General features: G+C 42.7%; 1 protein-coding gene and 1 long non-coding RNA gene across 6 annotated transcripts in view; one reads left to right on the top strand and one right to left on the bottom strand.

The window, feature by feature from the left end:
- The window catches only part of LOC135298477 (bifunctional heparan sulfate N-deacetylase/N-sulfotransferase 4), a 67,379-nt gene that overhangs the window by 11,642 nt on the left and 33,856 nt on the right, over positions 1-21,881 (bottom strand). For 2 of the 3 annotated variants that reach the window (XM_064416015.1, XM_064416014.1), the window contains exons 4-6: positions 17,731-17,885; positions 11,665-11,850; positions 10,620-10,748 (exon numbers count right to left, since the gene is read on the bottom strand). In XM_064416015.1, coding sequence (XP_064272085.1) covers positions 10,620-10,748; positions 11,665-11,850; positions 17,731-17,885 — 470 coding nt within the window. The remainder of the gene's footprint in view (positions 1-10,619; positions 10,749-11,664; positions 11,851-17,730; positions 17,886-21,881) is intronic. The other variant, XM_064416016.1, reaches the window with a different exon arrangement.
- Positions 574-21,598, top strand: LOC135298480 (uncharacterized). Of its 3 annotated transcripts, XR_010360474.1 has the most exons (4): positions 574-640; positions 1,055-1,152; positions 20,739-20,827; positions 20,943-21,598. It is a non-coding gene; the product is annotated as an uncharacterized LOC135298480 (long non-coding RNA). The 3 variants fall into 3 exon arrangements; XR_010360472.1 differs by lacking the exons at positions 20,739-20,827; positions 20,943-21,598 and adding an exon at positions 2,542-6,258; XR_010360473.1 differs by lacking the exon at positions 1,055-1,152 and having other exon boundaries at positions 580-640.

The raw sequence follows: 21,881 nt of genomic DNA, 5'->3' as shown, positions 1-21,881 counted from the left end.
GTGAGTAGGGCAATAAATTCTGACACAGAAACGCTCCCAGGCTTTGTGAAGGATGGTATCTCAGCTAAGTATCTCTGTCTTCATTTTCTCCTTAAAGCTGATATAACTTCTGTCTTTTTATCAGCCTTTATGTGGCCACTGCCTTGTAGATCTCATCATTTATTTCAGAGGGATAAGAGAGTTTATAAGAACAATGTGACAAATGTTTTTCCCAGCATTTTCTTTCCACGAGGTGATTAAACTCAGTTTTGTGGCTGTTTTACCTGTAGATTGTCATTATTTACTTTTATGAAGATGGCACCAAACTGAATGTTGTCAGTTGGCTGTTTTAATCAAGGCAATGGCCTGAGCCAGGATGGACTGACAGTCAAATTGGATTACAGCTGCAGGCAGATTTGGGGGACTGAAGCACCTCATTCTGAAGAAATTATCTATCAACAGTGAGGACACCTGGTTCCCAGGTTTGCTTTGCAGAGAGATAATTGTGTCCAGGTGAGCCTTGCTTCAGATGATTACAAATGGGAAGGAGATTATAAAGTTGTGCAAGACGGGGGGGGGGGGGGGGGGGGGGGGGGGGCAGAGAGGTTGTCAGAGAGGACTTGCACCTTCTCCTTTGAAAGCTGCTACTGGAGTCATTTAGGTTAGTGAATTTTGAGATTTTGAGTTCAAAAATGAATTGAATTGGTGTGCTGGAGGGCTGCTGGATGTGGTTTGAGTTGAAGCCTTGCCCAACCCAGGCTTGGGGGACAGTGTTTATGCAGCACTCCTTTGGAGCCTGGGGTGTGGGTCAGGTATGCTGGAGATGTGCTCTAAAATACCTCTGTGTGTGGCTCAGGAAGGTTTTTAGCAGTGATCCACCTCCAGAGAAAGCTTTGCCCCCTGCAGGCTCCTGCTCTCTTGTCCCAGGCTTGTCCCTAGCACATCAGGGGGGTGAGAAGCCACCAGCTTCCCACTCTCACCCTCTTGCTGTGCCAAGGTGGTGCTTCTTTAACCACAGCCCCCAGTGCTTGAAAATGTCTCCATTAGTTTGTTAAATTATTAACAAGGCTTTTAGCCCTCCTCCAAGGGGGAGACAGATGGAGCGTAGGAAAAAGTGTCCCTCATGACCCTTCTGCAGCGGGCTTGCATTCTGCACGCTTTATGCCACAAAAGGTAATTTATTCTTCCCTTTTATTCTGCTCTGGGCCTCGGTTAAGCAAGATTGGAAGCTGTACAAGTTGGTTTTTTTCTGTGGATTGATTTGGTGGATTCCAGTGCCTGTGTGTTTTATGACCCTGAGTATTTGACATAAACAAAGTCTTAAAATTACCCTGAACTTGGTGCATGTCTCTGTGTACTACCCCAGAAACTATAAGGAGGGTAATAAATCTTGCTCTCCTCACAAAATAAACCCCAGCCAACACAAACAAATCCTTGATAGTTCAACTTCTGCAAATGTGAAAAGTTCTTCCTGCAAACTGTTTTAAAGTGATGAAAAGGAAAACACTTGTAGGAGATGCTGCTGGACAATATCACCTTGTTTCTGGAGCATTTGTTTGATGACTGCTAAAGGGTCTGCCAGTGATATTTAATGTTATTGCACCCAATGAAGTATGCAAGTAAATCTCTGTGCTCTTTGTGCTTTGTTTACACTTGAAAATGGATGAGATTGTTTTTAATGTTAAAATGTACTTGTAGGAGATGAGTATTAGCTTATTCTAGGAGTTTCATTATGCTGCAAACCAATTTAAAAGAGCCTGTTAATCACTATTCATGGAGCCAAAAGATTTTGGGCATCTCTTTTGACTTCTTTTGCTCTGTTGGTCTTTTTGGAAGCAAAAAAGCCCCAGATATGATGCATTATTCATGGGGTAAAATGGGATTTAATTCTTTGCTATCTACCTCCAAATCACTAGGGATAAAGGTGATTGGTTTTAACTGCTCATGTTTAGAGCATGGATGATATCAGACTGTTTGCAAACAAATGGCAGGACCATCACACCATTTCACTGTGTGGTTTTTGTTTCTAGGGCTATTTCACATCACTTAGATCTAGAATTTGGATTCTCCATATGGAATGTTTGTATATGCAGGCTTGTGTGTTATAGAAAATGAAACCTACAGCAGTTAGTAGAGAGAAACAAAGGGCTTTTAAAAAAAAATTATTTGAATATAAGCCAGTGCCTTGGAACTGCATTCTGTACTTAGAGTTTGTGTGCTTGCTCTGGGTGCACAGCCCTATTGATGCAGAATAAAGTGCCTTTTTTCTTCTGTAGCTGCCAAACTTAGCACAGCTTTAGCTAAACACGCTTGGTTTTGAACAAAAATTAGCTACCTGCCTCTGGAGGGCACAGCTGAAGTGCAACACCATCTCAAGGATGGCAATCCCGTGTTGGGAATAAAATATTGGCTGATTGCTTTCTGTGGATATCTGAAACTCTCCCTATCCATCGATCAAGCCCTTGCAATGAAAAAAATCCATTATCAAACTTAGGTATAAATATGTTCCACCTCATCCTCTCAGCCATTCCACAATTAAACAGAATCAATGTTCCCTTTTAGGTCCTGTCCTCCTGCTGCTTGGCCCATTGCTGGAAAGCCCAGGAGCCAGAGCTGGGTGTCCTGTGGGAATTCTGCTGTTCTGAGAGGAAATGCACATTTACTGTCTTTAGCAGCTTCTTTAATAAGATTTGCCAGAAGGGAGGAATTGATGCAGGGGGTGTAGCTTGGCCTTGTGCATGGCAGAGCTGTGCAGGCCATCCGTGGTGTTCTTGCTGTGGAAGTGCATGTGCTGTGGAAGTGCATTTTTTGCTCAGTTCCTGTCCCACCCAAATGAATTCTGCTTTTCCATCGTGCTCACAAAGAGCAGAGGCTCCGAAGGGGATGTGGAGGGCAGTCCCTTGGATTTCTGGCTGTGTCAGTGGGATGGCAGGGCAGGGAACTCAGAGCTGCCAGGTTCTCTTGTGCACATCCTGGGACACAGCCTCTCAGTCTGGGGCGGCTGATCCCTCCCGAGCCAGAGCAGGATAATTCATCCCCTCATGCAGCAGCTTAGGGGGAAGCTGGGAGGGAGATTTTTGTGTTGACAAAGCACTAATTTTAATAATGACAAATGGCTGCTCTGGAATTCAGCGCTATTCATATTCATGACCCTTCTGCTGCTGAAGCAAAATCATTTATATGCCTGAAAATCGCGCTTTTTTTAACTTTTGCTCTCTTTCCACTCTGCACATCTGTTTATACTTTAATGCTCTTGACAGGATAATCAAATATTTTCCAAATATAATGTCTCTAAAGAAAGCAACAAAGTCAGTGTTTGGACAGAAACATTTTTGTCTTTGCTTGAAGGGGAAGCAAAACCATTGAATGGCATTTTATTTCCTGTGCCCATGTTCATTACTGTGTCTGCTCTCCACTCCAAGTGCTCCCAGGATGGGAGTGGAAGCTGCTGTCCATCAGTGGTGGGAAGTGGCCTTGGGACAGCTGTACAGATGCTGTAGAGCCTCTATGTTGTTTTAAAATTCCCTATTGGAAGAGCAAAATTGGTTTGTGTTTACCTGGGAATGCTTTCTGCTTTTCCATTGTTTAGTTGGCAGGACTAAATGAATTCCTTAGTATTGACAGAACAATCCTGTGCCTTGTTCCTTTCCTTCTGAGGTTGCTAGGTTTAGTATTTTTTTTTCTGTTATCTCTCCAAGTTTTCCTTCTAAAGTAAAGGCTAAATTATGATCACATTCCACCACAGCCACTGCTCCCCAGGTCATACACGTTTGTGACACCACAAGGTGCGTGGGGTCCCCAATGAAGAAAACTGCTTGGGAGGTTCTAACCCATTATATATATATTAGTTAAAGATCACTTTTTCTTTTTTTCAAAGCCTGCAAGTAGAAAAAATTGGATTTTTTTTTTTTTCCTCTCAGCACATTCGTTGAGAGGCTGTGAAAAAAACCCTGCTGCTTCTGATGAATTTGTGCAATTGGTGTGTAGCTGCGTGCGGGTGGAAGATCTGAATGGATGTTTTATGGCTGCTCATTTGTCACACTTATGTAAGTCATCAGCAGCACAGCTAATTGTGGCCAGAGCTGAATGAATTCTGCCCGAATGCGCTGCTGCCACTCACATCTGTGGGCCCCAGGAAGCCTATGCAGAAGTCTACAGCAATTCAATTCTCTTGTTATTTCCGTTTTCTAGTGAAATTCATGATACAGGAATTTGTTTTCTTGCCATCTGTTTTTTCTCACTGAAAAGACTTCCTTAGACTATAAACTCTCTCTTGAAAAAAGAAATAAATCTACTCAGTTCAGACTTGAGAACAAACCCAAGTTCAAATTAAGGAAATAAAGCAGATTGCAGTGGTTTGGGGTCCTGTTGGTTTAGGCCAAGCTGAACACGAAGTAGAGCTGTGGAGGACAAGGGACATGCAGGCAAAAAGAAGCCCAAATGATGGTGAGTTTGGATAAGTGCCCATAAATTACAGTTTCTCTGCCATTTCTCCTTAGAGATGTGGTAAATGAAGATGTGCTTCAGCCCATCATTCCAAGCACAGTTAGAATTAGGTCTTTTATCCTTGACATGACACTCTGTCATCTCCAGGTAGAGGAAGGAAGCACAGTCCTCGCATTCCCTATGGAACTGGGGATGCCCAGGACCCTGCACAGCACACCAAGTTACAGAACAAGTGTGAATCAATCTCTTTATTCTGAGCACTCCTATAGACACTAAGAAAGAGTTTTCACCAGGATATTTTGTTCTGAACTGCAAAGAAATGCCTGGAAAGTTGCTGTAGGTTGGGGATGCAGGAAGTTTATAATTTGTTTTTATCACAGTTCTACTGTCATGCTGCTATCTTAGCAGTTTTCTGACTGCTCTGGGTTATAGAGTGTTCATAAATGATGATTAATTAATCCAGTTTGGTGGTCTACTCTGAGCAAACAAACCTCAGAGTTAATTTAATTCTCCACTCTTGGTTTCAGAGAAAAAAAAAGGCAGCATTTTCAGTTCACTAGAGGATATAATATTCTCAAATCAGCCACTTTCCAATTAATTTTGAATGGCCAACACAGCCAAGAAATTTAGTTCTTGGTCATTTACTTCTATTAAGGATTCATTTTCAATAATCAGAGTTCTGAGTCAGCTGGTTTTCACCTGGAAGGCTTGCTCCTGACACCTGAATAAATTATTGCATGGTGTGTGCATGGAGGTATCAGGTTCTCTCCCTCTTTCCCCAGTACCCCCTTGCTGACAGGCAGTCATTTACTGCTATTTCTGTCATCACCCAACTTGTTGGGAAGGGATGCTGTACAATATCAAAATGTGTGGAGTGGAGCAGCAGCTCTCATAAAGCAGGAAAATGTCAGAAAGAAGGAAAGGAGATGTGCTATCCTTGAAATGTTTTCCTCATGCTCTGGGTTTCAAGCTAATTAGTTTCTAAATATGCTGCTGAAGGCTTGAGTTTCCATGGGATAATATTTCCCTGTAGTAGCTCTGTGCAGCCATGTGGGATGAGGGGGAAAAATAATGATTTACCAAGAGGAGAAAAATATTCAGGAACATGAGGAAGGTCAGTGTTGATTTGTGTGTTTATGACCATTAAGATAAATACTGGTGTAACTTGTTAATAAAACTCCTTTTTAATTTGGTGGAATGAACCTTTCCCTCTCGTCGGGTTGGAGAGGGACATGTCTGTCCCTGTGGGCTGCACCCTGATAACTGCAGCTCCACAAATATTTACATTTTTTATTGGGAGGTTGCCTGCCTGCTTTTTCCTGTCCCCAGAATGTGCTGAGATGCTCAGCCCACAGGGCCCTCAGCAGAACTGCGCTGTGAATTACTTTTGGGTTGCAGCACATTTCCTACAATGCCCAAGGTTATTTTTTATTCTTTGTATAACTATGCTCAGAGAAACAAAGCAAATAAAAAGAAAAACATTACCAACACTCAAGATGTTCCATAATAACATTCCCAAATCTCTTGTGGAAGGTATAAATTAACCCCTCTTTGCATTTACTTTTAATATGCCAAAGCAATAATGTGTGATTCTCCTCTGTCTCTGTGATGAGAGAGAGCAGGGAACAAGAACAAAATCTGCCAAGTGTGGCACATGCGGGACGTGGAGAATGCAGATCTAACAGGCTGGAAATGAGCAAGAGCCCTTTAGTCACGGGGAGAGTTTAAAAATGGAAATGCCTTTAAGTGGCCCTCAGAATTAAAAGCGTCCCATGCCACTTCCCAGGGAGTTGGAATGATAATGTGCATTATTATGGGCTGCCTGTAGCTTCTGCTGAGGGGAGTTCAAAGTTACCTTTCAATCACAGGTCTGATTTTGCTCTCGACAACCAAATTCCCGCAAAGAAAAGCTAATCTTCCTGAAATTCATCTGCCACGTTTCACCTCTGGTTAAAGCTTCTTAGAGCTGTTTGATTGAAGTGGGAAGAGAAGCCTGAAGAAGTGTTTAACTTCTCCCTTTTTCTGCTGCTTTTCCATTTTTAACCTGATCTGTCAGTTGCAAATACGTGATACTTTGGTGGCTTTCTGGGCCAAATGCTGCACAGGGTGTGCCTGACTCTAGACCCTGTGTGGTGAGGCGGGTGTAAATCTAGAGTAGGGAGGATTATATATATAAAAATAGTGAGAAAAATGACTTGTCCCCATTTTTATGGTGGAACTATGGGAAGGAGTCAGTGGGAGACAGAGTAGAAACACCCTGTGAGAGGAAGGGGAAAGGAAGAGTCAGCCCAAGTGAATTTCTGTGTAACCAGGAGAGAAAGGAAGAGTGGGAAGGGTGCTGCAGGCGAGGGGTGCCAGGATTTTGGGTTATCCAAAAGCTTTTCAAGGTGAACAGGTAATGGGAAAACGTGCATCACGTTGGCAAATAAATCCAATCCACTGACTGCTCAACCAGGCCCGTGGGTGCTGCTGCTTCTCCTCAAAGCCCCATGCACTCATTCTTGCTGTAGTGCTCGACTGAGGTGCCTTTGTGCTGTCACTTGCTGGCTTAATAAAAAGCTCTCTGGTTTAAAGGGGTGTTTTTTTAGGAGAAATTACTCTCTTGCTGTTGTTTGTAGAGGCAATAATATTTAGGGCTGTATTTATTAGCTTATCTTGGCTGTTAAATGTTTATGGCTGTTGTTTATGGCCTGTGGAGCAGGGGAGGAAAGGAAAGGAGCCATGAAACAGATAGTGGGAGACCTTGTGGATGCTCAAGAGGTGATAAATAGAACAGTTTGTAAAAGCATTAAACATGTCAGGCTCTTCCCCGGGAGACTGAGTGAAGGGCAGCGGTCAGAGAACCCACTCGCTTTTGAGCCTGACATTTGGATGTGGAAAATCTCCCTGAAAACTTCAACTCCAATGGAGTTCTCCCATTTTGCCTATGAGAAACCTGCCCTTTTTTTTGCTGCTGCTGCAAGCATTTCAGTTTTGGGGACTTTGTTACAAATGGGCTGCTTTTAATTCTGAATTATCCTGGGTTACATTTGGAAGCAAAGTGAGGGATTTGCTCTCTTCATCCCATTTGCTCTCTCCACCTCCTGCTCTGTGTTTGGTCATGATAGCAGATGTTGGGAGCCTTGGAAAACAGCACAGCTTCCACACCAAATTCGCTTTCAAAAAAAAAGCAGGCACCTTAAAGCAGGCTGGCTTTACTGCTGGTTACCTTGTGTTTCTCTGTGGACTGTGGCAAAACCAGAAGTGCCTGGAGAGCTGATGGGAAGAGGTTTAAAAGGAAACCAATGTGGCACAGCACTGATGAAATAAACAGTGAGGAAGGAAGATTTTAAGAACATGTTCTGTGAGAAGAAAAAGTTGTTCTAAAGCACAATTAAGCTAAGCAAATAATGAGAGGTAGAATTTTAAAAAGGCTGAAAATAACTGAAATGTTGAACTCATTTGAAATGCCATAAGCTTTTTTTCATCTTATATAACCCAATGAAGCAAATGTTAAAAAGACATCTCAAAGCACTGCAAAAAGTTGTAAAGAATTGGGAAGGTTTAGGAAGAGAAAAAAATGACATGATGCTATTCAAAATGGTTTTAAGCAGAAAATAAATTTTTATGAATTTCAGGCTGACTTTGCTTCTGCTGCTGGAGCTGTGGAATGCTGCACACCCGCAGAAAGCCTAAATATTTTTTCACAATGCTGATCAGAACCAGAGGATTTTCTACCATATTTACATAGCTGGGTAGTGTTAAATTCCTGTTAAGGACATGGTGATTTTCTTGTCTGATGCTCTTTGCACTCCTGTCTTTGAAGATACATCATGAGTAGCAATGTATTCTTTGAGTATTAATTTGTTTTCTTTGCTTAAGATCTAACTACACTTAATAGATGTACTTATGCTATCACAAGAATCATAGTGTTGGGACAAGTTTTATTTTGCTATCAAAATTAGATTGGGCACAAAACCAGTTTTGTGGAGCTTTTTTACATTTTGGTTGGTTGAAGTTTTAGATGTCATTTTTTCCCCCTCTTCTTTCCAGTGAGTGTGGTGGTTTTGCTGCTCGCTTTTCACTGCTGCTGTGCAAGTGCTGATGCTACAGCTTTTGGGAGGCCTGTCCTAATTAAGATTTAGTGACTAACTGGGTTTTGATGTTTGTCAAACCACACAGTAAATAACATCAAAGATGATTATAACTTAACTCTGATTGAACATCCAGCTTTGGTCTGGCAAGGGAGATAAGAAACTTTAAACTGGAATTTTTCTTACTTGTATCAAATAGTAAAGCAGAAGTCCAAGAAGATATTTCATTTTCTGCCCCACACTGTATTTGTATTTCTTATTTATACATACATCTGAAGCTCCTTGTTATTGCTCTTAGCCTCCAAATGAAGGAAACCCTTCAGAGGGGAGCTGGATTGATACTTTTGAAAGAGTTTGACTATTTGGGTTTATTTCAAGCCCAGTCTGTTTGCTGAGCCTTCCCTACTAACTGTAATGAGCTTTGCTTTGAAGTGTTTATGCAAAGAGTAAGTAGCCCAAACTGCAGACTTGAGCAGCCTGCTGCCTTAGCTGGGTTCTGGAAAGGTCTGCCTGGGATTCTTGTAACCCTCATTAAGACTCCAAGGAAGTTGGTTTGATTTCTGCCTGTCTTGGTGGAATTTATCCCTCCTCTGCCTACTACTAAATCATCTCTGCCAGACATGACTCATCTTTGGGACTCATAAATTAGAAAGTGAAAATATCTCTCTGAGCCATGGAGTATTCAGTAGAAGCTATTTAAAAAAAAATTCCATCAGAAGATCCCCATGATAATCTCTCTGCAAACTTTATTCCAGTGCAGTGTCCCTTGGGCACTTTCTAATTTAACCATCTGTGTGGTATTGCTTCATAGAAGCACAAACACTTTTGGTATTTGTAATACATTTGCTGAAATTGCTAACCATGACCTGAGGAAGGGACAGAGTTTTTATAAACCTCTTGAAAAGCTGTTTAATCAAAAGTTGATCACTGCAGTTTTTTCAAATACCACCACCAATATCTAGGGCACTCTCAAGGTGCTGGGGCACAGGCTGGCTGAGGAATTTGGGCTCTTCTAAGCATTTCTTGTGGGGTAAGGAGCTCTATGTGCTCTGCTGCAGGCTGTTGCACTGCCCAAATCTGAGGAAATCTTCACATAAGTGAGAAATGCACAGGTATTCATGCAAGCATGATAAAGCTCAGTGTGAATTCCAAGCTACACTTCAGGAAAGCATGGGAAGAAAAGCCAGCCTGAGAGAACTCAAGTAGTAGGGAGACAGGATCAAGAAGAGAGATGTGTTTTATTCTTAAATGAGGTGTCATGTTATGGTATAGAAAAATTCCTGATAGAAATGTTCCATTTCTATAAGACCACTGAATCTGACTTGGACACCAACTTACTTACCCAGCCAAATGTTCACTCACCAGCATCTGACTGTATAACACCAAAAATCTATATTTAGGTGTCTAAATTAAAGTGACCTAGATTTGAGAGTCAGCTCCACCTGAAGGTTCTTTAGGTCTGCAGAGGAGTCAATGAATACTGCAGTTTAAACTCACTGAAAATGTCCCTGTCAAGACAAGGGACATTCATCTTGCGCCTAGTGCAGCTTGTTTGGGTGGAATGGGAAGGAGAGAGAACAATGTCAAGAAAAAATAATTGATATACTGGGGGGTTTTGGCTCTTTCCCTTGCTCCTTGCACCTCCAGGCTCCTGTCTTAAATGGTACCAGGCAGTTTTTTAGCAGCTCAAAACCTGTTTTTAGGAGCTGGTGGGGGAGGAATGATATCAGGCCTCAGCCCTGGGGTTTCCATTGAGCTATATGAGGAGTGCCTGAGGAGCCAAGCTCATGGAAAAAAGAAAAAAAAAAGAACAAGATCAGTTTTTTTGCCCTCACAGGTTAGTTTCAGCTTCAGACATGTCTCTCAGGGGGACCTGGCTTCAGGCTGGGAAACAATAAGGAGCTAGAATTAATGCATTTCCCAGGAAATTGTTGCACATATATTCCAGCTGTAGCTGGAAATTGGCAGAAGACATTTTTCTCCTTTCTTCTTAAACTGCTTGTTACCTCTGAGCAAGTGGTGCTGGTTCCTATTTCCCAATTTGATCTCCTTCCCTTGACCCCTCCCTCCCTCCTCCCTGTTAGTCAGCACACCCAAACAACAGCAAAAGAAGGTACCTACGGGGTTCAGGAGAATGGTGAGGAACAGTTCACCTCCTCGGATACTTTTGTCCAGCTCCTGAGGACCACCAGGATATTCCTTGTAAAAAATAGTGTGAGTGAAAAGGCCACAGGTCTGTCGAGGGAGCACCTGGGAACAGAGGAACAGCAGTTTACACAGTGCCACAATCAGCCTGGGGAAGGACTTTTGTTTCCCTTAATTCAATTCAATATTTTATTTTTTTTTTTACTCAGTTGAAACAACCAAAACCTGCATTTATAGAGCATTAGGGTACATGTGTAAAAACACTGCTGATTTTGTCTGTTCCAGCAGTAATTGGGCTCTGCAGGAATTTGCTTTTGAGACACTCCCTCTGGCTTGTTTAGGGGATCACAAGTTGGACTTGGTATGCACAGGCAATATTCAGAGCAGCTTTTGGGACTTGAAACCATCGCCTGGAATATTTGTCACTTGACTTTAGCACACCCAGCCTAGAGGTTTGCAGCTGGCTGGTAGAACAGGCCAAAGGGCTTGCTAAGTTTTCCTGTCCTCTGTGCATTTCTAAGTGCCTGGGAAGAGCTTTCTCTCCCCTGGCAAAGTGCACAGGGTGTAAGAGTCAGGCAGGTGTCCCAGTCCTGCCTCTGGGAATTTCAGGAGCAGAGCTACAATTTCAGCCCTGCAGAAGTGCTGGTGGAGATTACTTCCACCTGTTCACCTTCCCAGGTGATGGATTTCTAATCCTTTAATGCATAAAGATGAAGCAGAGCTGGGAACAGAGGTCTTAGGCAGTTTAATGATTTCACAGAGTGCAGCCGTGACTCGCTTGGTAGCCGATGGGGCCACGAGCACGTTTGGTTTCTGAGGAATACTTCTGCAGTTGCCTGAGTCTGTGTGACTTGTTTTTTCCCCTCTTTTATACTGCCTAACAAACGCACTCTTTGGGCATCATTACAACCACTGGATCCCGGGGAATTTTAAGGATGCTGGCAGAGGTGAGGCCTGCAGTGAGAGCAGCCCCTCGGGGTCCCTGCAGTAGTATTGCTATGAACATGGAAATGCAGTGTACCATGATGCCATTGTGGATGAAGCCCCGTCTGTACCGTGCAGGCTTCAGGTGTGGGTACTCCTCTGTGCTGGTCACACGGATGTGCCACACCTTCTTCCAGGCCTCGTAGAGCTGCACGTGCACCGGGTACACGCCGGAGTGGTGCGGGGCCACCGCGTAGCCCATGCCCGTGGGGATGCTGTGCTCCTGAGGGCCACCACAGGGATGGACAGGTTAGGGACACACAGAAAACCCCCCCGCGTCGCTCGTCAAAGCTTCATTCCTTCACAGTGGCACTGGAGAAGCTGCTGCTGCCCCTGGACAGGGTTGTGCCCACTGCAGCACGAGCTGGAAATGGGGGCAGGTGGAGGGAACTGGGAATGCAGCTGGGGGACTGCAGGGAGGAGTAATCCTCCTGGATCATGTTCCACTGCTGCTGCGTGGAATAGATTTACCTCTTGTTCTGTTACATATTTGGATACATATGCATCCTACCTGTCTGGTCCTTTTTAAAGGTAATCTAGTAAACCACTGCTGCTTATTTACTAAGCTAGTAAACAGATGGAAAAAAAATGTTGCAGTGGCATACATAGAATTTTGTTTCCTAGTTCTGGCATAGGAGAAAGATTCCTTCCCAGTTTGTTCCACATATCTTCTGAACCTCCTTATTTTTTTCCATGGTGTTAGGGTATAGCAAAAAATAGCTTGGACTACTTTTACATTTTATCAATATTTATATTTAGCTCCATTTCTATATGGAAATATGTGCGTGTTCATCATATAATCTACAGGTTATCTTGCAAATCTCTTCCAAAGACACAAATTCATCTTGCTCCCAGTACTACCGGAGACAGCAGCTCTTTTCTACTCCTTTAAAACTGATCTGCAGAGGGAAATAGCTAAAATATGAGATGATTATTTTATGGGGGTTTTTTGTCCTTCCTCTTGCCCACATTATCCATTGATTACTTTAATTCCAGGAACAGCAAGCTCTGCTGGTCATCTTCAAGTACTTAACAAAGAAAGGGTTTTGAGTCATTGGAAAAAAATAAGTTAAATCTGTAGGGAACACTCATTCCTACATCACATAATGCAACACTTTAAATTATCCATTCTTTATAGTGAAGACCTCCAGTTACAGACCAATCCTGTAAAAGAGAAACCCAAACTCTCTACTTTGTAATTAACTGAGAACTAAATATAATTTCATTTCATTAATGCTGTTACCTACTTGAGAGGCATGAGTCAGTTTAAGGGTGGGATGAGAGACGGCTCTATAATGACAGATGGTAAATCACCCTGTTCTCTCTCTCTCTCTTTTTTTTTTTTTTTTTTTTTTTGCCAGGGACATGTAAAAAGGTGTATAAAAAGATTTCTTTGAATCTGGCCATTTATTGCCATGCCTGGGAGGCCTGTGATGCTCAGACTGTCAAACTGTTAACTTGAATATCCTGTCTCAGCTTTTGTGTACAAACCTTCACCAAATGGGGACACAGAAAAAGAGATGTAAGGCAGATGTGTGCTGGGGTTGACAATGAACACTGCTCTGGATGACTTATCCCGAAGTAGGGATCTGGATCACTATGTCTAAGGTCCTGCTGATCTCCTGACTGTTTGATGCTGGAATTGCCATAGCAACAGAATGCTGAAATGGTGATCTGCCATTCACAAATAAATTCGGGCAGTTTTTCAGGAGTTCTCAACATAAAACACAAGTTAGCCTCTGAATAAAACCTGCTCACTATGTGGCTCATCACACAAATACAGAGTTAAGAAGAAACAACTATCAAATAATTGTGTTTTCTTTGGGCAGTTCTATTTGCAGTTTACCTGGGAAGGTTAAATACTGTGTGTCCCCTTTCAGTGGTTTTCTGTTGCACTTTTCTTCTTTTCCTTTCATGTTGTTATTAAACTTACTTTGGGAGTGAAAACTCATGTGTTAAAGGAGGAGTATACTGGTGTGTCAAGATATGAGAAACACCTGTACTGAGCACTTTTCTTGTGTATTCTAAGGAGCAATTTCCCGATTTTTACATTGAAAATGTACATTGGGAGGTTTTTTTATGTCAAAACTTGTGCTTGTTGGTTTAGTTTGGAATGTAGGTACGATTTGCCACTTTCAGAGAAAATAAGAACACACATTTTTAATTTAATAAATTTTAACTTAATAAATTTTATGTCTACTGTACGTCTTTGCACACAGTCACTCAAGGTGCAGGTGGTTTTTATTAGGTGAAAAAGCTAAATAGCACCTCAGCTAAGTTTGCCCAGCCTTTTGGCTTTGTCTGATACCAGGTGATACAGCAAATGAGTATTTCAGAAGAAAATAAGATGAGGCAGAATAAATCTCATCCTGCTGCACAGAATGATGTTATCCCTTATTCACAGCCCATTTTTAGAAGCAATCTCCAGTGGGCATCTCTCCCTCCCCACACTAAGTGCAGATATTAATAATGAGACAAATTAGGCTCTTTTCATCACATGTAGATGCTTTGCCTTGGCTGTGTGGTCACTGGGCCCTCGTATTGTTGGGATTTAATTGGTATATTAAAAGCTCCTGGTGTACTTGTGGCTTGAGCAGCTCTAGAGGTGCAGGCAGAGGAAGTGCTAATGTGCATCTGCAGTTGGCTGTGAGCAGGAGGTGGGAGCCAAGGGGTGCTGCTAGACAAGTTCTCAATTGATTTGTTTAGTTCTACATCTTTGTTTCTTCTTCCTGTCAGCTCACAGCTGCCTTGTACAGCCAGTGACAGTTTTTTGTCCCGTCTCTGCTGTGCTTTGGGCTCTGTACTCACAAATGAGCACAGAAGATAATCACTGAGCAAACAAACCAGCGGATGGAATAAAGAGCTACAGGCTTTGGATTAGATACATTCTACTTCCTTTTGTCAGATAAGGATGTACAAAGGGGGAGGAGGAATAGCTTGTTGTTGATGGCAGGGGAAGCTTGGTTTGTTTTATTTTTGGAATATATGCTATCAGAGTCTTCCCCTTGAGCAATTTTTTGCCTCTGTGTATCCATTGCATTGCCTATAAAGAAGGAGAACAATACTTGAAGAATTATCAGTTTGTAAAATTTAATCCAAGATTTTGTTCATTAGTGTCTTTAAAGGGTTTTGGGATCCTCTGTTAGAGAAAAACCCAAACCATAAAACGTGATCAACTGAAACCCAAATGAAAATCAAATGAATTGTAATTTCCCACTTCCTTAGGCAGGCTCTGGAACACACCATCCATACTTCCATAAATAGGATGACATTGGGATAGCAAAGCTTTGGGTGACCTGTGGCTTAGTTTAGCACAGTTAAAATCCCTGTCACTTGTTCCTCTGAGGCTGAGGATCTTGTGCTTGATGAGAGATTTGCAGTGAGGACTTTGGGACTTGGGGCTATGGATGGTGCAGCTGTGGGGCCCATCACTCAGGGACACATGGATAAGGATTTTGCCGTGCAAAACTTCCCCTGCTGCCTGCCAGATCCAGAGCTATGGGGCAAGGGCATTTATTGCAGAGTATGAAGAAGTTTCTTCCTCTCACCATGTAGGCAGTGGAAATTATAAACATCTCAGGGATGCATGGAACAATTTGGAGGGCTCTGGGTGAAGGCAGTCTCCTGGTTCACAAGCAACATGCATGGAAGAGAATCTTTGAAGGCAGATGCACAGAGGGGTCCATATCTGCACTGAGATCAAGGCAATTAGACACCTAATTAGCAATTAGTTCTGTTTGTAAAGAGCTGTTTAGATACCTGATTTCTATCTGTGTGCTGTGACAGAGCCGTGTGAGGCAGGCTGCAATTGTAAGCTCCCATTTTACAGAGCCTTGTTAGGAGGTGTGGATAAAGCCATGTGAAGCAGAGCCAGGCTTTTATCTACCAGCCAGAGGAGACAAAAGGTCTCTAATAATAAACAGAACTTGTAGGTGTTATTTGGGATCTTCAGCAACCTTGAGTATTGTTCTTGTATATAATGATGTGCTCTCCCTTCCTGAAAACCCTGTTACCTCCTTAGCCATGTTTAAAAAAGTGAACAAAGAAATAGTGCATTAGGTGAAGAATTAATGTGATCACACGTCCAAATAATTACTGCAGCTTTCCTGGCAGAAGCTGACACAAAGTGTCACTTCTATGTGCAGCCAAAACTGGAGGTGGGGAGATATGGTCAATAAATGAGAAATGCAAGAGAAAATGGCACCAGCATCAAGCTGTGTTCTCCTGAGTATAATAAAGATATAAATAGAAAATAAATATAAACAAAGATAGTGGACAACAAACAAAACATGTGTAACATCAAGCAAATTTTCTGTGTACTGTTCCAGATGTCTAATTTAAATTTGGATCCACCTTGTGACATCAAAGAATAATGGGAAGAGGTTTGCTTTAACTTGGAGGGCTTAGAGCAGTGCAGCTGCAGAACAGGGAGTTTGTTTCTCAAAGGAGACACGATGCTGAGGATGAGACAGGGAGGAATGAAACCCACTCTGAAGTCATGGCTGGGACCTCTCTGATAGCTATCAGAGAGGCTGTCATAGAGGGAAGATGAATTTCTCCCACAAGAGAGAATTTCCGAGGAAGCCTTTTGAAAAGAAATGTTCTCATAAGTAAATTGTACAGCTCATATAGATTCAAGGTCAAGGGGTTGATACTACCCCTGTTGAAATGTTAGCAGGAAATAAAAGTGTAATAACAGCAGCTTTTCACTGATATCAGCTCCTTATTTATAGGCACCCTAAGGAGTCTCTACCCTTCAGGACACAGGCTTTATCTTTCTGGAGTGGAAGTTACAAACACATTCCATTACCAGCTCTGTTTTCAGGCTATGCTATAGGTTTTACTCCCAAAGGTGGCTTGACCTGGACGACTCCATGCTTCCTGAAAATACTAGGAGAATTTCCCCATAGGTTTAAAGATGAAGGGACTGTGTATTTTTGAGGTATGGATTGTTTAAAAAATTACTCTTGCATTTAAGATCTCAGCACTGTTTGGGTCTCTGGGCCAGGCTACACAAAAGATATGAACAGGCTGTGCCAGGAATGAGGATGACAGGGAAGCAGAACTGTAGAAAGGAAAAGAAGTCTGCCTGCCAAGCAGGAGATGGGAAGGAGGGGGGAAGTCTGGCATAACGAGTAAACAGTTAAGCCATTTTAAATTAATTTTCTTTAAAGGTTGTTTGGAAAATATTTCCATAAACAAGGGAATAAATTGCTTCCAACTGCTTGTTCAGGCATTTGCCTCTGCCTTTTTCCTGATGTGCCTTGGCTCATGGGAGGAAGGGGCTTGGTCTTTTGGAGCTGGGGAGGGCTGGGGAATTGCTGTTCCCAAAGCAGCTGAGAAAGCCCCACTGTGTCCCTCAGCTCCTGTGAGCAGCTCTGGTTGCTTGGCATTTCTGTGCCTGGCCAAAGACCACACAGTGTCTTTCCAAAGCCAGCATTTATATGTTTCAGGTTCTCTTTGTCGTGTGCAATAAGCCAGCAGAATTATCCTGAAAAGGCTGTAAATAGTACAAGTACTGTGAGGTCTGGGCAAAGGGGGAGTGTGGCTCATGGAAGTTCAGAGCACAAATGAGGAAAAGGGAAGCATCGTTATCTGTCAATATTAGCAAGAGGTTAGCTATATAAAGAGCATTTTTCAAGCAGGTCATTTAAAAAGGCACAGAGAAACCCAGCAGCTTTGCTTGTTGGCTCAGTCAGCATCAAGATTTCTCCCAAACCATACACCAGGTTCAGGGTTCACTGCAGCTTCCTCCCTGCCTTACTAAGGATGTTTGCAGCAGACTTTAGCAGGATAACCTGTGTACAAACTGCTGCCTAAAGCTTAGGAGGCTAGCTGCTATCTGCTGTGTTTTCACTGATTCTGATCCCTATGGCCCTGCCAGGATACTTGGGGCAGGGCTGCTCCCTCTGCAGAGAGCCTGTGCCAACAGGAAAGGCTAAGTCTAAATTCAGTTTGAGTCACAAACAGGCTGGCTTTGGGAAGAGTTTCTAACCTCACTGCCTCTGTTTGCATGCCTGAGTAAATACATAGGTATTGCATAGACAAGAATGAAAGCAGTGGGGAAGGCATGGCCATGGTCATGAAGGCATCTCTTACTCACCATTGCAAACTCTTTGTTGAGGATCATCTGCTCCACCAGTGAGGACTCATTGTGGAAGAGGTGTGGCTGCATGTGACTCCACATATGGGGAAACCACCAGAACTCATCCACAGATCTCAGCAGCAGGTCATCGCCCTCATCCTCCTCCTCAGTCCCTGCAGAGGGAAGAAAGGGACAAAAAAGATACTAGAAAGCAAAACGTGCCCATAATTGCTTTTTAAACATAAAAGTGTCTGCCAAAAACCTTGGTGTCCTTGACTTGTCTCACTGTGTTCCTGTTATGTGTATGAACTATGGGAATATTAAATATAAAGAGTAGGACTTATTTTTTAACATATATGATCTTAAAAACCACCCCTCCCCATTTTCTCTATTTGCTTCATTTGAATGCCACACTATCTTTTTCATCCCCATAACCTGGCAGCTTGGATTTAACGTGACAAAACAGTGTCAGGAATATTAATGCTGCTTTCCAAGTCTTTTGAAAGCTGGACAAATGATGATGTTCAGTATTAAAGAAAAGGTATCAGTTATTTTCCATTTTGTCCTGATAATAATGTCACTGTTAAATACAAAATACTCTCCATAAAGGCAACATATGGATAAAAATGAAATCTTACCAATGCTTCCCCTCTATCCTCCTTGTAACTACCACTTTATTACCCTTGATTAACTGAAATCTGATCATTTCTGGTAGAGTGTGAAACAAGTTTTAAGATACAATTAGGTGGAAAGCATGAAGCTGTAATGGCAAAAGGCTTCCAAATATTTCTTAGGGTTCAGTATTCAATTTTGGCCAGATTTAATCTTGAAGTAAACCCAATAAAACCTCGTGTGTTGGTGAAGGGTATCTGCTTCAGGCAGAAGTGAGGATATGTGGCTGCAACAAAGAAAACCTTCCATTTCAGAAAGGACCCAATGCTGCTCCCACCATCTGCAGATACATCTGCCCAGGCTTTTCCAGCCTGGAAAGGCAAAGTGACATTCCAGTAGCTTCACCTTCAAGGTACCCAACAATATTTGGTTTTTAGCACATTTCCTTTGTGTGCTTTGCCATTTGAATGCTTTTATTTTGCTTCAGTCTAAGAAATAATTGCCAAAATCGGTCTCCTGATGCAAACATAGAAATCTTCTCACAGACCCTTTAATGTTTTGCAAAACTCATTGGAAGCAAATGCTCCACGGATGTCACTGTTTACTTGGCAGGAACATCCAGAGATGCTGTTCAGTGCCTGCACTTCAGCTCTTGGCTTTTATTTTCCATTTCTGTGGTGGTTTTTGAAGAATGCCACTACACAAGGAGAGCAGTACTTTGAAACTTTCTCCCAGAGTCACTGAATCCCTTTGCTCCCCTCTTTGCAGCACTCTGCAAGTTCTAAGGGAGCTGCTCCTGCTGATGGGAGTGCTGCAGGAAAAAGAAAACAACCTTGTTTACTGGAGAATTCCACACTGAAAAGAAAGGCCTGATGGCTGCTCCCTCTGTGCCCTGCGTTTTGGGAGTGACTGCTGGCTTGGTTTTGGGGGATGTGCTTCCTTTGCAGTCACTCAGGCATGGGCAAGGGAAGGAACTTAACAAAGGCTTTCAAAATGGGACAGAGTAGGGACAAAATGGGGTTTGTGAGGCAGCTGAGGATGTCTTTGACAAGCCAAAGTTAGGGATGGAGAGGAAACAAGTGGGAATTTGAAATACATCAAGAACTACAATCAGAGATGGTAGCTTTAGGTCAAAGTATAATTTAGTGCCTTATTAACTTCTGGAGTAGAGTGTGGTTCTTGAAATAAATTCTGCTTTTGCCCATTAATTTCTTTGTAAATTTAGATATACACCTAATAAAACCTTGCACTTCTTTTACTATAACAAAACCCAAACAAGATAGTGCTTTCCATTTTAAAGAAGAATAACCCCATCCTGTAATGCCAGAGGTGAGGCAGAAAGGTTGCAAGTTTAACCTTAGGTAGTGGCATTGCTTATGAGGTTAAATATTCTCACAAACCTTAGAAAAGAATGTTGTTTGATTTTATGAATTATTAGGTAGTGTTATTTCAAAAAAAATCTGCCAAGTTTGCATGGAGCATTTGGTGGGTGCTTATATTGTTTAAATATTTCTGCCCAACTCCTTATTCAGAGTATTGGAGGCTAAACAAGGGATCTTGAGGTTTTAATTTCTTGTACAATCAACATCCTTTCTGTAACTGTCTTTATTTAAATGTGAAATCTGAAAAATGCATAAAAGCTATGAACAGGGTGAGCATGTATCTGCTTTGAGTGCACTTTACACAGGTAATAATTCAAAGTTTGTTTGTGCATAGTTTTTCACCCCATATTTTAAAATTATAACTGTAGTTATGTGATTGGAAGCTGCTGCCAATAATCTTGTACATCATAAATGCAAATCCTGAGAATGTCTTAATTTCAATTGCTGCAGCATGAGCGAGGGGGAAGTGTTTGTTAAAGCTGCAGAACTAACAGGGTGTGCTCATTCTCTTTGCTCATGGTGTTAATGCAGTGCAGAGTTTGCCAGCTGATGTGGCCTGATCTACTGCAATATCTGATTTGTCAGCAGCATCTTTCCAGGAAAATGTGTAACAGTTTAATCTGCTAACACATCCCCACACTCCTCTCCCTCCTGTGGTTTTAACATGATCCAAGTTTTGAAAGGAGAGCACAATGCCACGCTAAGCAAGTTGAGTACCTGCTAGTAAAAGCCTCTGTGGGTCAGCAAGCCATGTGTACAGTAATTAAAGAACATCTTTCCAAGCTTTATTTATAATGAGTCGATAAAGAGTATAGAGAATATGCTGCAAGCTTTCCAGTAAGCTGAGATGAGAAAGGGCCATCCCCACCCTGTAAATGAAGTGCTCTGTTAAAAACCCAGCTGCATCCAAGCCTCTTCATGGAGCCAGGGACATGCTTCAGCTTGGGAAGTATTTCTGTGCTATTTTGGGAGCCTTGAGAGCCTCAGGAGCATGGACACACATGCATATCCTCCGCTTTTCTCTCTCTACAGCACTAGTAACTCTGAAATTGCTCAGCATTGTATCAGAAAATCTGTGACAAACCTGTGGAGGGTGTTGGGATGAAGGAAAGAAGGAAAAGGTAGGTCAGGGAGTGGTGTTTTCACAAAGGCTACATATTCTCTGCCAGCCACTGCCCACTATGTCATAATATTTTTAGTAATAGCATCTCTTCCTCCATCTCCTCCCCTCCACAGATCACCTTTCTCCACAAAGGACACGAGTGTTTGATACCAGCTGTGCTCTGGAGATGGCCACAAGTGAGCAGCCTCCTGCTTTAGAGCAGCTCAGAGCCTCGGGCTGCTTTTGTTTGTTTTGCTGCCTTGCACATGAGCCCAGCTCATCTGCAGCAGGAGCAGCTGCACAGGCAAGGCAGTGTGAAGTGCTGTGTGTGTAGTTCTGTCTCCAGAGCTGCTCTCTGACCACAGCTCTGCCACTGCCTTGTTATGTGACTGCACGCAAGTCATCCCATCTCTGTCTGCCTCTCATTTTTCCCAGGCTCTCTAGCCTGGATCTTTAGTCCAGAAGGTTTCCTGGGCAGCAGTTGCTCAGCATTAAGTGCTTGAACAAGGGGAGAACAGACTGGACTTAATGACAGTGATACAAACACATCATTGTGCCTTCTCTCTCCTCATCCAGCTGCCTCACGGTCTAGGAAGGCAGGTTCCTAGGTTTTAAACTCACCCTCCCATCCTCTTGCTGCCTTCTCCCAAGGTCCAGATAAGTTTTCCTGGCATCACTTAGTGAGTGTGGCTGAATGGACTGAAACTGAGGCTTTGGGAGCTGGTCTCCAGAGGTGGGAATGGTTATGGGGTTTGGAAAGAAGGACAGGAGGTTCTCCCTTGCCTCAGGGAATCTCTTCTTGCCTCAGCAGGACTGGGGAGCAGCACAGCTCAGTGCAGCAAAGAGGGAAGCCAGAGTGGAGGTGCAGCAAATGGGAAGGCAAAAGAGGAGGAAAAGAAATAACATTTTTAAGAAGGGTGTATTGTGCTGTGAAGAAATGGAGCAAAAAGGAGAAAGGAGTCACAAGGACGAGGGGGTGTGGAAGTGCCTCATCTTCCACAGAAGCACAGGTTTCAATACAAATTTCTTTTCATCACGTCCTTTATTATCCCCCCTGATTTGCAGATTACTGA

The sequence above is a fragment of the Passer domesticus genome, chromosome 4 (genome assembly GCF_036417665.1).
Source record: "Passer domesticus isolate bPasDom1 chromosome 4, bPasDom1.hap1, whole genome shotgun sequence".
Classification (NCBI taxonomy): domain Eukaryota; kingdom Metazoa; phylum Chordata; class Aves; order Passeriformes; family Passeridae; genus Passer; species Passer domesticus.
This window is presented reverse-complemented; position numbering and strand designations above follow the sequence as displayed.